Genomic DNA, 13,793 nt, shown 5'->3' with positions numbered 1-13,793 from the left:
AATGAGCCAAGAAAGAAAGAAAGAAAGAAAGAAATGAGCCAAGAAAGAAAGAAAGAAAGAAAGAAAGGAGCCAAGAAAGAAAGAAAGAAAGAAAGGAGCCAAGAAAGAAAGAAAGAAAGAAAGAAAGAAATGAGCCAAGAAAGAAAGAAAGAAAGAAAGAAATGAGCCAAGAAAGAAAGAAAGAAAGAAAGAAAGAAAGAAAGAAAGAAAGAAATGAGCCAAGAAAGAAAGAAAGAAAGAAAGAAATGAGCCAAGAAAGAAAGAAAGAAAGAAAGAAAGGAGCCAAGAAAGAAAGAAAGAAAGAAAGGAGCCAAGAAAGAAAGAAAGAAAGAAAGAAAGAAATGAGCCAAGAAAGAAAGAAAGAAAGAAAGAAAGAAATGAGCCAAGAAAGAAAGAAAGAAAGAAAGAAAGAAAGGAGCCAAGAAAGAAAGAAAGAAAGAAAGAAAGAAAGAAATGAGCCAAGAAAGAAAGAAAGAAAGAAAGAAAGAAATGAGCCAAGAAAGAAAGAAAGAAAGAAAGAAATGAGCCAAGAAAGGAAGGAATACGTGGAATACATGGGGGTGTAACAGTACCCAGAAGGCACGGTCAAGTACCAGCTTGTTGTAATAGGGAAAAAAGAAAGGTAGAAAATAATATTTTGGTTCTTTAATTTAGAAAAACATCCAACAATAGCAGTTTTAGTGAAGCAGTTGAGTTCTACTGCAGTGGAAACAGAAAACTGAACATAAAGTACTTTAACATTTCAACAATCGGAATCGAATCGATTCTTGATATTTGAATCGATCCCCAGCCCTAGAGGCGGTAAGACCTTAAACAACACTGAGCTCTGACCCGTGACCCGTCCTCTGGTTCTGACCCGTCCCCGTCCTCTGGCTCTGACCCGTGACCCGTCCTCTGGCTCTGACCCGTGACCCGTCCTCTGGCTCTGACCCGTGACCCGTCCTCTGGTTCTGACCCGTGACCCGTCCTCTGGTTCTGACCCGTCCCCGTCCTCTGGTTCTGACCCGTCCCCGTCCTCTGGTTCTGACCCGTCCCCGTCCTCTGGTTCCTCAGACGATCAGCCGGGCCTTCATGAACGGCAGCGCGCTGGAACACGTGGTGGAGTTCGGGCTGGAGTATCCGGAGGGCATGGCCGTGGACTGGCTGGGGAAGAACCTGTACTGGGCCGACACCTACACCAACCGCATCGAGGTGGCCAAGCTGGACGGACAGCACCGGCAGGTGCTGGTGTGGAGGGACCTGGACAGTCCTAGAGCGCTGGCCCTGGACCCGGCAGAGGGGTGAGGACGCACGCACACACACGCACGCACGCACGCACGCACACACACACACACCTGGACCCGGCAGAGGGGTGAGGACACACACACACACGCACACACACACACACACACACCTGGACCCGGCAGAGGGGTGAGGACGCACACACACGCACACGCACACACACACACACACACACGCACACACACACACACCTGGCCCTGGACCCGGCAGAGGGGTGAGGACACACACGCACACACACACACACACACACACACACACACACACACACACACCTGGCCCTGGACCCGGCAGAGGGGTGAGGACACACGCACGCACACACGCACGCACGCACACACACACACACACAGAACTGGTCTCCTGGAGAATCAATAGCTTATGCTAGGAGGCAATGAACATAAATACATTAGACAGGAATACACACATGCACTTACACTTATGTACACACTTAACAATACAACATGCACTTTACACTAGACTACCACCTAACATTACAACATATCACATTACAAACACTTAAAACATTTTGTGGTCCCGAAGCGTACATTTATATGTTCCGTATTTTCACGACCATTCGGCGCACCGTGTGAAAAGGCGCACCCGCAGTTTTGTGTGTCATTTTTGGATTTAAAACACACATACGGCACACCGACCCAAAAGGCGCCGTCTACAGACACGGAGCTGCACACACACGCTGCAGAACACACACACAAGCACACAAGTGTGCTTATTTAAAAATAGAGCGGGAGCAAAACTTCGTTTGATTGTATTTTATTTCAGTTTTTACATTAATCAAACCCTTCAAAGTCTCATCCTCTGTTTCTGCATTAAAGAGCTCCGCTAATTCAGCTGTGCCAGTCCCAATTTCCTCGCTGTCAAAGTCACTTTCCGTGCCGTGCGGCGCCTCGGAAATGCCGGCTTTTGCGAATGCCCGAACAACAGTCCCAGCAGACACGTTAGCCCGCGCATGAACAATCCACGTGCAAACTGTGGCATAACTTGCCCGGCGCTGCCTTCCTTCCACTCTTGGTGAAACTGTTCCCCCTCAGTCATCCATCTCTCCTGACCTGGTTTAGAGACTGAATTTCCCGTTAACCTCTGGTTCTGGTTCCTCCTCAGCTACATGTACTGGACCGAGTGGGGCGGGAAGCCCAAGATCGACCGGGCCGCCATGGACGGAACGGGCCGGATCACGCTGGTGGACGACGTGGGCCGGGCCAACGGGCTCACCATCGACTACGCAGAGAGACGGCTGTACTGGACCGACCTGGACACCACGCTGATCGAGTCCTCCAACATGCTGGGTAAAGAACCGGGTCAGGGTTCTGGGGGGTTCTGGTACCGACCTGGACACCACGCTGATCCAGTGAAGAAAGTCGAAATTTTGAGAAAAAAGTTGAGAAAAAGTAAAAATTTTGAGAAAAAAGTCGAGAAAAAGTCGAAATTTTGAAAAAAAAGTCAAAATTTTGAGAAAAAAGTTGAAATTTTGAGAAAAAAGTTGAAATTTTGAGAAAAAAGTCGAGAAAATTTTGAAATTTTGAGAAAAAAGTTGAAATTTTGAGAAAAAAGTTGAAATTTTGAGAAAAAAGTTGAAATGTTGAGAGAAAAAAGATGAAATGTCGAGGAAAAAAGATGAAATTTTGAGAAGAAAGTCGAAATGTTGAGAAAAAAGTCGAAATGTTGAGAAAAAAGTCAAAAGTTTTAGAAAAAAGTTGAGAAAAAGTTGAAATTTTGAGAAAAAAGTTGAGAAAAAGTTGAAATTTTGAGAAAAAAGTTGAGAAAAAAGTTGAAATTTTGAGAAAAAAGTTGAAATTTTGAGAAAAAAGTTGAAATTTTGAGAAAAAAGATGAAATGTCGAGAAAAAAGACGAAATTTTGAGAAGAAAGTTGAGAAAAAAGTCGAAATGTTGAGAAAAAAGTCAAAATGTTGAGAAAAAAATCGAAATGTCAAGAAAAAAGACGAAATTTTAAGAAAGTCGAAATGTCGAGAAAGAAGTCAAAATGTTGAGAAAAAAGACGAAATTTTGAGAAAAAAGTCGAAATGTCGAGAAAAAAGTCGAAATGTCGAGAAAAAAGTCGAAATGTCGAGAAAAAAGTCGAAATGTTGAGAAAAAAGTCAAAATTTTGACTTTCACCGGCGGACAGTGGAGTCGGGCTGTGAAGACTGATTTATGGTTCCGCGTTAAATCAACGCAGAGCCTACGCCGTGGGGTGCGGCGTAGGCGTAATTTATGCCATTTCTTCGGCCGTTAATACGGCCTGAACCGTAACGTGCACCCAGGTGTGTTATACATCTTTCTGACCCGTCCCCCCCAGGTCTGGACCGGGAGGTGATTGGTTTGTTTTAATCTTTGGTTCTGACCCGTCTCTGTTCCCCCAGGTCTGGACCGGGAGGTGATTGGTTTGTTTTAATCTCCTGGTTCTGACCCGTCTCTGTTCACCCCCTCAAAATTTCGTCTTTTTTCTCAACATTTCGACTTTTTTCTCAACATTTCAACTTCTTTCTCAAAATTCCGACTTTTTTCTCAAAATTTTAACTTTATTTCGACTTTTCTCAAAATTTTGACTTTTTTCTCAAAATTTCGGCTTTCTTCTCAACATTTCGTCTTTCTTCTCAAAATGTCATCTTTTTTCTCAACATTTCGACTTTTTTCTCAACATTTCGACTTTTTTCTCAACATTTCGACTTTTTTCTCAACTTTTTTTCTCCAAATTCCGACTTTTTTCTCAACTTTTTTCTCAAAATTCCGACTTTTTTCTCAAAATTTCAACTTTATTTCAACTTTTTTCTCAAAATTCCGACTTTTTTCTCAAAATTTTAACTTTATTTCGACTTTTTTCTCAAAATTTTGACTTTTTTCCTCAAAATTTCAACTTTTTTCTCAAAATTCCAACTTTTTTCTCAAAATTTCAACTTTATTCTGACTTTTTTCTCAAAATTTCGTCTTTTTTCTCAAAATTTCTCAAAAACAGACATTTCCCCCTCTACGTTTTGAAAAATCCCATCATTTCCAGGAACCTGCATAAATATCTGTTAAGGTGTCTGGACCGGGAGGTGATTGGTTTGTTTGAATCTCCTGGTTCTGACCCGTCTCTGTTCACCCCCTCAAAATTTCAGCGTTTTTCTCAAAATTTCGTCTTTCTTCTCAAAATGTCATCTTTTTTCTCAACATTTCGACTTTTTTCTCAACATTTCGACTTTTTTCTCAACTTTTTTTCTCCAAATTCCGACTTTTTCTCAACTTTTTTCTCAAAATTCCGACTTTTTTCTCAAAATTTCAACTTTATTTCAACTTTTTTTCTCAAAATTCCGACTTTTTTCTAAAAATTTTAACTTTATTTCGACTTTTTTCTCAAAATTTTGACTTTTTTCTCAAAATTTCGGCTTTCTTCTCAACATTTCGTCTTTCTTCTCAAAATGTCATCTTTTTTCTCAACATTTCGACTTTTTCTCAACATTTCGACTTTTTTCTCAAAATTTCGACTTTTTTCTCAACTTTTTTTCTCCAAATTCCGACTTTTTTCTCAACTTTTTTCGCAAAATTCCGACTTTTTTTTCAAAATTTGAACTTTATTTCGACTTTTTTCTCAAAATTTTGACTTTTTTCTCAAAATTTTGACTTTTTTCTCAAAATTTCGGCTTTCTTCTCAACATTTCGTCTTTCTTCTCAAAATGTCATCTTTTTTCTCAACATTTCGACTTTTTTCTCAACATTTCGACTTTTTTCTCAACATTTCGACTTTTTTCTCAACTTTTTTTCTCCAAATTCCGACTTTTTTCTCAACTTTTTTCTCAAAATTCTGACTTTTTTCTCAAAATTTCAACTTTATTTCAACTTTTTTCTCAAAATTTTGACTTTTTTCTCAAAATTTCGACTTTTTTCTCAAAATTCCGACTTTTTTCTCAAAATTTCGTCTTTTTTCTCAAAATTTCTCAAAAACAGACATTTCCCCCTCTACGTTTTGAAAAATTCCATCATTTCCAGGAACCTGCATAAATAGCTGTTAAGGTGTCTGGACCGGGAGGTGATTGGTTTGTTTAAATCTTTGGTTCTGACCCGTCTCGGTCTGGTTTGCAGGTCTGGACCGGGAGGTGATTGGTTTGTTTTAATCTTTGGTTCTGACCCGTCTCTCCCCCCCAGGCCTGGACCGGGAGGTGATTGCCGACGACCTCCCCCACCCGTTCGGCCTGACCCAGTACCAGGACTACATCTACTGGACGGACTGGAGCCAGCGCAGCATCGAGCGGGCCAACAAGACCAGCGGGCAGAACCGCACGGTGATCCAGAACCACCTGGACTACGTCATGGACATCCTGGTGTTCCACTCGTCCCGCCAGGCCGGCTGGAACGCCTGCGCCGCCACCAACGGCCACTGCTCACACCTCTGCCTGGCCGTGCCCGTCAGCAGCTTCGTCTGTGGATGCCCCGCCCACTTTTCTCTGAACGGAGACAACAAGACCTGCAGCGGTGAGTTACTAGATTACTATTAACTAAACCTGCAACTATTCACCCATTTCTCTCTGAACGGAGACAACAAGACCTGCAGCGGTGAGTTAAAATAAATATAACTATTAACTAGACCTGTAACTATTCATTTCTCCCTGAACGGAGACAACAAGACCTGCAGCGGTGAGTTAAAATAACTAGAGATAACTAGACCTGTAACTATTCACCCATTTCTCCCTGAACGGAGACAACAAGACCTGTAGTGGTGAGTAAAGATTACTAGATAAAGATAACTAGATAACAAGACCTGCAGCAGTGAGAACCGGGTCCGGGGTCGGGGGGTACCGGGGTCTCATGACCGGTTCTGAGGGACCGGCTCCCACGATAATTTTTTTATTTATTTATTTTCTTCTTTTTTTTTTTTTTAATTTATTTTCTTTTAACTTTTTTTTAATTTAATTTTATTTATTGTTTTCACTTTATTTTATTTTATCTGTTATTTCATTTATTTTTATTTTTTAAGTTGTTTTTTTATTATTATTATTATTATTATTTCTTTCTTTATTGTTATTTGTTTTTATTTTATTTGGTTTATTTATTTATTTATTTTTCTGAATGAGTGTATTTTTTTGTTTTTTTTTTCTTTTTTTTCTTTTTTTAATTTTCATTTAACTTTTTTTTATTTAATTTTATTTATTGTTTTCCCTTTATTTTATTTTATCTGTTATTTCATTTATTTTTACTTTTATTTTTTAAATAGTTTTTATTTTTTTTAATTTAATTTTATTATTTCTTTATTTATTTTTATTTTATTTTGTTTTTATTTATTTATTTTTATTTTCTGAATGAGCGTTTACATGATGGCGGAATTATTCTATTCAGATTTAAAATCAGAATTAAAGCTGCAAGCAGCGATGAACGGCCCTAATAATAATAATAATAATAATAATAATAATAATTAAAGCTGCAAGCAGCGATGAACGGCCCTAATAATAATAATAATAATAATAATAATAATAATAATAATAATTAAAGCTGCAAGCAGCGATGAACGGTCCTCCACGCTTGTGCACGTTCAGACTGCAGTGGAAGCTTGTATGACTTGATGTAGATTCTTCAGGCCGTATGACACCAGCCACGACTCTCTATATCAAATAGGGATGGGCGGTACGGACTAAAAAATGTATCACGATAATTTCTGGCATTTATCCCGATAACGATAAAAATGACGATAAAAAAATACCAATTCAACTCCACCTTTGTAAGTATAAATCTATCACCACATTCAGTCTTTGGAGCCAAATCACTGCTGTAAAAGATACTAAATACTAAACTACACCAATTACATTGAATTAATAAAAACATTTAAATGAGTTACACCTGCAAAACTGGAATGACTCAAGCTCCACGCTCTCAGTTAGTTAGTTAGTTAGTTAGTTCTTTCTTTCTTTCTTTCTTTCTTTCTTTCTTTCTTTCTTTCTTTCTTTCTTTCTTTCTTTCTTTCTTTCTTTCTTTCTTTCTTTCTTTCTTTTTTTCTTTCTTTCTTTCTTTCTTTCTTTCTTTCTTTCAGGCTCATTTCTTTCTTTCTTTCTTTCTTTCTTTCTGGCTCATTTCTTTCTTTCTTTCTTTCTTTCTTTCAGGCTCATTTCTTTCTTTCTTTCTTTCTTTCTTTCTGGCTCATTTCTTTCTTTCTTTCTTTCTTTCTTTCTTTCTTTCTTTCTGGCTCATTTCTTTCTTTCTTTCTTTCTTTCTGGCTCATTTCTTTCTTTCTTTCTTTCTTTCTTTCTTTCTGGCTCATTTCTTTCTTTCTTTCTTTCTTTCTTTCTGGCTCATTTCTTTCTTTTTTTCTTTCTGGCTCATTTCTTTCTTTTTTTCTTTCTGGCTCATTTCTTTCTTTTTTTCTTTCTGGCTCATTTCTTTCTTTTTTTCTTTCTGGCTCATTTCTTTCTTTTTTTCTTTCTGGATAATTTCTTTCTTTCTTTCTTTCTTTCTTTCTTTTTTTCTGGCTCATTTCTTTCTTTCTTTCTTTCTTTCTTTTTTTCTGGCTCATTTCTTTCTTTCTTTCTTTCTTTTTTCTTTCTGGCTCATTTCTTTCTTTCTTTCTTTCTTGCTCATTTCTTTCTTTCTTTCTTTCTTGCTCATTTCTTTCTTTTTTTCTTTCTGGCTCATTTCTTTCTTTCTTTCTTTCTTTCTTTCTTTCTTTCTTTCTTTCTGGCTCATTTCTTTCTTTCTTTCTTTCTTTCTTTCTTTCTGGCTCATTTCTTTCTTTCTGGCTCATTTCTTTCTTTCTTTCTTTCTTTCTGGCTCATTTCTTTCTTTCTTTCTTTCTTTCTTTCTTTCTTTCTTTCTTTCTTTCTTTCTTTCTTTCTTTCTTTCTTTCTTTCTTTCAATTTTTACTCATTTTAAATCGGATTTAATTTTAGTTTGATTCACCGAAAGAATAGTTACAGATTACTTTTGTAATCCTGTATTTGAACCGGTCTTTGTACGTTTTGCCGTATAGAAACGTAATTCTTGCCATTGTGTGTTGAATTGTACTGTATTAAATCTGCGTTGCAGCTCCGACGTCGTTCCTGCTGTTCTCCCAGAAGTTTTATTTAATTTTATTTTATTTCCTGCAGCTCCGACGTCGTTCCTGCTCTTCTCCCAGAAGTTTTATTTAATTTTATTCTTTATTTCCTGCAGCTCCGACGTCGTTCCTGCTGTTCTCCCAGAAGTTTTATTTTATTTTATTTTATTTCCTGCAGCTCCGACGTCGTTCCTGCTCTTCTCCCAGAAGTTTTATTTAATTTTATTCTTTATTTCCTGCAGCTCCGACGTCGTTCCTGCTCTTCTCCCAGAAGTTTTATTTAGTTTTATGTGTTATTTCCTGCAGCTCCGACGTCGTTCCTGCTGTTCTCCCAGAAGTTTTATTTTATTTTATTTTATTTCCTGCAGCTCCGACGTCGTTCCTGCTCTTCTCCCAGAAGTTTTATTTTATTTTATTTTATTTCCTGCAGCTCCGACGTCGTTCCTGCTCTTCTCCCAGAAGTTTTATTTAGTTTTATTTGTTATTTCCTGCAGCTCCGACGTCGTTCCTGCTGTTCTCCCAGAAGTTTTATTTAGTTTTATTCTTTATTTCCTGCAGCTCCGACGTCGTTCCTGCTCTTCTCCCAGAAGTTTTATTTAGTTTTATTCTTTATTTCCTGCAGCTCCGACGTCGTTCCTGCTGTTCTCCCAGAAGTTTTATTTAGTTTTATTCTTTATTTCCTGCAGCTCCGACGTCGTTCCTGCTCTTCTCCCAGAAGTTTTATTTAATTTTATGTTATTTCCTGCAGCTCCGACGTCGTTCCTGCTGTTCTCCCAGAAGTCGGCCATCAGCAGGATGGTGATTGACGAGCAGCAGAGTCCCGACATCATCCTGCCGATCCACAGCCTGAGGAACGTCCGGGCTCTGGACTACGACCCGCTGGACAAGCAGCTGTACTGGATCGACTCCAAGCAGAACGTGATCCGCCGCGCCATGGAGGACGGAAACCAGGTAAAACCAGCTGGAACTGGTTCAAACCGGTCTAGAACCAGGTAAAACCAGCCTGAACCGGTTAGAACCGGTCTAGAAACCAGGTAAAACCAGCCTGAACCGGTTAGAACCGGACCAGAAACCAGGTAAAACCAGCCTGAACCGGTTAGAACCGGTCCAGAAACCAGGTAAAACCAGCCTGAACCGGTTAGAACCGGTCCAGAAACCAGGTAAAACCAGCCTGAACCGGTTAGAACCGGACCAGAAACCAGGTAAAACCAGCTGGAACTGGTTCAAACCGGTCTAGAAACCAGATAAAACCAGCCTGAACCGGTTAGAACCGGTCTAGAACCAGGTAAAACCAGCTGGAACTGGTTCAAACCGGTCTAGAAACCAGATAAAACCAGCCTGAACCGGTTAGAACCGGTCTAGAAACCAGGTAAAACCAGCTGGAACTGGTTCAAACCAGGTAAAACCAGCTGGAACCGGTTAGAACCGGACCAGAAACCAGGTAAAACCAGCTGGAACCGGTTAGAACCGGTCTAGAAACCAGGTAAAACCAGCTGGAACTGGTTCAAACCGGTCCAGAAACCAGGTAAACCAGCTGGAACCGGTTAGAACCGGACCAGAAACCAGGTAAAACCAGCTGGAACCGGTTAGAACCGGACCAGAAACCAGGTAAAACCAGCTGGAACTGGTTCAAACCGGTCTAGAACCAGGTAAAACCAGCCTGAACCGGTTAGAACCGGACCAGAAACCAGGTAAAACCAGCCTGAACCGGTTAGAACCGGTCTAGAACCAGGTAAAACCAGCTGGAACCGGTTAGAACCGGACCAGAAACCAGGTAAAACCAGCTGGAACCGGTTAGAACCGGTCTAGAACCAGGAAAACCAGCTGGAACCGGTTAGAACCGGACCAGAAACCAGGTAAAACCAGCTGGAACCGGTTAGAACTGGACCAGAAACCAGGTAAAACCAGCTGGAACTGGTTCAAACCGGTCTAGAACCAGGTAAAACCAGCCTGAACCGGTTAGAACCGGACCAGAAACCAGGTAAAACCAGCCTGAACCGGTTAGAACCGGTCTAGAAACCAGGTAAAACCAGCCTGAACCGGTTAGAACCGGACCAGAAACCAGGTAAAACCAGCTGGAACCGGTTAGAACCGGACCAGAAACCAGGTAAAACCAGCTGGAACTGGTTCAAACCGGTCTAGAACCAGGAAAACCAGCTGGAACCGGTTAGAACCGGACCAGAAACCAGGTAAAACCAGCCTGAACCGGTTAGAACCGGACCAGAAACCAGGTAAAACCAGCCTGAACCGGTTAGAACCGGTCTAGAACCAGGTAAAACCAGCTGGAACCGGTTAGAACCGGACCAGAAACCAGGTAAAACCAGCCTGAACCGGTTAGAACCGGACCAGAAACCAGGTAAAACCAGCCTGAACCGGTTAGAACCGGTCTAGAAACCAGGTAAAACCAGCTGGAACCGGTTAGAACCAGGTAAAACCAGCCTGAACCGGTTAGAACCGGACCAGAAACCAGGTAAAACCAGCTGGAACCGGTTCAAACCGGTCTAGAAACCAGGTAAAACCAGCTGGAACCGGTTAGAACCGGTCTAGAAACCAGGTAAAACCAGCCTGAACCGGTTAGAACCGGTCTAGAAACCAGGTAAAACCAGCTGGAACCGGTTAGAACCGGTCTAGAACCAGGTAAAACCAGCTGGAACTGGTTCAAACCAGGTAAAACCAGCTGGAACCGGTTAGAACCGGACCAGAAACCAGGTAAAACCAGCCTGAACCGGTTAGAACCGGACCAGAAACCAGGTAAAACCAGCTGGAACCGGTTAGAACCGGTCTAGAAACCAGGTAAAACCAGCTGGAACTGGTTCAAACCGGTCTAGAAACCAGGTAAAACCAGCTGGAACCGGTTGGAACCGGACCAGAAACCAGGTAAAACCAGCTGGAACCGGTTAGAACCGGTCTAGGACCACGGAAACCAGGTAAAACCAGCTGGAACCGGTTAGAACCGGTCTAGAAACCAGGTAAAACCAGCTGGAACCGGTCTAGAAACCAGGTAAAACCAGCCTGAACCGGTTAGAACCGGTCTAGAACCAGGTAAAACCAGCTGGAACTGGTTAGAACCGGACCAGAAACCAGGTAAAACCAGCCTGAACCGGTTAGAACCGGTCCAGAAACCAGGTAAAACCAGCTGGAACTGGTTCAAACCGGTCTAGAAGGACGGAAACCAGGTAAAACCAGCCTGAACCGGTTAGAACCGGTCCAGAACCAGGTAAAACCAGCTGGAACTGGTTAGAACCACTCTAGAAACCAGGTAAAACCAGCTGGAACCGGTTCAAACCGGTCTAGAAACCAGGTAAAACCAGCTGGAACCGGTTCAAACCGGTCTAGAAACCAGGTAAAACCAGCCTGAACCGGTTAGAACCGGACCAGAAACCAGGTAAAACCAGCTGGAACTGGTTAGAACCGGTCTAGAAACCAGGTAAAACCAGCTGGAACCGGTTAGAACCGGACCAGAAACCAGGTAAAACCAGCTGGCACCGGTCTAGAAACCAGGTAAAACCAGCCTGAACCGGTTAGAACCGGTCTAGAAACCAGGTAAAACCAGCCTGAACCGGTTAGAACCGGACCAGAAACCAGGTAAAACCAGCTGGAACTGGTTCAAACCGTTCTAGAAACCAGGTAAAACCAGCTGGAACTGGTTAGAACCGGTCTAGAAACCAGGTAAAACCAGCTGGAACCGGTTAGAACCGGACCAGAAACCAGGTAAAACCAGCCTGAACCGGTTAGAACCGGTCCAGAAACCAGGTAAAACCAGCTGGAACCGGTTAGAACCGGTCTAGAACCAGGTAAAACCAGCTGGAACTGGTTAGAACCACTCTAGAAACCAGGTAAAACCAGCTGGAACTGGTTCAAACCGGTCTAGAAACCAGGTAAAACCAGCCTGAACCGGTTAGAACCGGACCAGAAACCAGGTAAAACCAGCTGGAACTGGTTAGAACCGGTCTAGAAACCAGGTAAAACCAGCTGGAACCGGTTAGAACTGCTCTAGAAGGACGGAAACCAGGTAAAACCAGCTGGAACCGGTTCAAACCGGTCTAGAAGGACGGAAACTAGGTACAAACCAGCTGGAACCGGTTCAAACCGGTCCAGAAACCAGGTAAAACCAGCTGGAACCGGTTAGAACCGGACCAGAAACCAGGTAAAACCAGCTGGAACTGGTTCAAACCGGTCCAGAAACCAGGTAAAACCAGCTGGAACTGGTTCAAACCGGTCTAGAAACCAGGTAAAACCAGCCTGGACCGGTCTAGAACAACAGGAAGTCGGACATTTTGAACATTTGGATTTAGTCGTGGAATTTTGGCGCAATTTATGCCATTTCTTCGGCAGCCGTCCTTTCCCCGTCCTTTCCTCGTGTTTTCCTCGTGTTTTCCTCGTGTTTTCCTCGTGTTTTCCTCGTGTTTTCCTCGTGTTTTCCTCGTGTTTTCCTCGTGTTTTCCTCGTGTTTTCCTCGTGTTTTCCTCGTGTTTTCCCCGTGTTTTCCTCGTGTTTTCCTCGTGTTTTCCTCGTGTTTTCCTCGTGTTTTCCTCGTGTTTTCCCCGTGTTTTCCTCGTGTTTTCCTCGTGTTTTCCTCGCGTTTTCCTCGCGTTTTCCTCGCGTTTTCCTCGCGTTTTCCTCGCGTTTTCCTCGCGTTTTCCTCGTGTTTTCCTCGTGTTTTCCTCGTGTTTTCCTCGTGTTTTCCTCGTGTTTTCCTCGTGTTTTCCTCGTGTTTTCCTCGTGTTTTCCTCGTGTTTTCCTCGTGTTTTCCTCGTGTTTTCCCCGTGTTTTCCTCGTGTTTTCCTCGTGTTTTCATCGTGTTTTCCTCGTGTTTTCCTCGCGTTTTCCTCGCGTTTTCCTCGCGTTTTCCTCGCGTTTTCCTCGCGTTTTCCTCGCGTTTTCCTCGCGTTTTCCTCGCGTTTTCCTCGTGTTTTCCTCGTGTTTTCCTCGTGTTTTCCTCGTGTTTTCCTCGCGTTTTCCTCGCGTTTTCCTCGTGTTTTCCTCGTTTTTTCATCGTTTTTTCCTCGTGTTTTCCCCGTGTTTTCTTTGTTGTTTCTCTCCTTGTTTCTCTCCTTGTTTCCTCCTCGTTTCTCTCGTTGTTTCTCTCATTCCGTCTTAATTCAGACGGATTGTTTTTCCTCTTCAGCCTCGACTGGTTTCTCTAAACAACGTGATGGATCACCGGTTTATTTTCCTCCGTTTCACTTCAGACAATCAGAGTTGGAGTTGTTTCTTCCAAATTAGTGGTTTTTAGAGAAACTGTAGAATTCTCTGAATCTCCCGGGAACCAGAACAACAGAATGTTCTGGACAGAAACCGGGTCGAAACAGGATAAAGATCCAAGTATGATTGTGATGAATGAATAATTAGACAAAGTCATTATTTATTCAGCAAAATTAAGATTACTGGTGGTCTTAAAATTAGAGCAGACCCTTCCTGCTTCTGCAGGGATTAAGATTACCGTCAGGTTCCTGTCCGGGTCCAGGTCCGGTCCGTTCTGGTCTCCCGAGTTCAGCT

At 42.2% G+C, this 13,793-nt stretch overlaps 1 protein-coding gene across 2 annotated transcripts in view; it reads left to right on the top strand.

Moving 5' to 3' along the window:
- Nucleotides 1–13,793, top strand: part of lrp6 (low density lipoprotein receptor-related protein 6) — a 64,576-nt gene that overhangs the window by 28,594 nt on the left and 22,189 nt on the right. For both annotated transcript variants that reach the window (XM_061715035.1, XM_061715036.1), the window contains 4 exons: nucleotides 1,054–1,280; nucleotides 2,398–2,582; nucleotides 5,420–5,746; nucleotides 9,043–9,245. In XM_061715035.1, the coding sequence (XP_061571019.1) occupies nucleotides 1,054–1,280; nucleotides 2,398–2,582; nucleotides 5,420–5,746; nucleotides 9,043–9,245 (942 nt within the window). The remainder of the gene's footprint in view (nucleotides 1–1,053; nucleotides 1,281–2,397; nucleotides 2,583–5,419; nucleotides 5,747–9,042; nucleotides 9,246–13,793) is intronic.

Source organism: Cololabis saira, chromosome 23 (assembly GCF_033807715.1).
Source record: "Cololabis saira isolate AMF1-May2022 chromosome 23, fColSai1.1, whole genome shotgun sequence".
NCBI classification, from domain to species: domain Eukaryota; kingdom Metazoa; phylum Chordata; class Actinopteri; order Beloniformes; family Belonidae; genus Cololabis; species Cololabis saira.
This window is presented reverse-complemented; position numbering and strand designations above follow the sequence as displayed.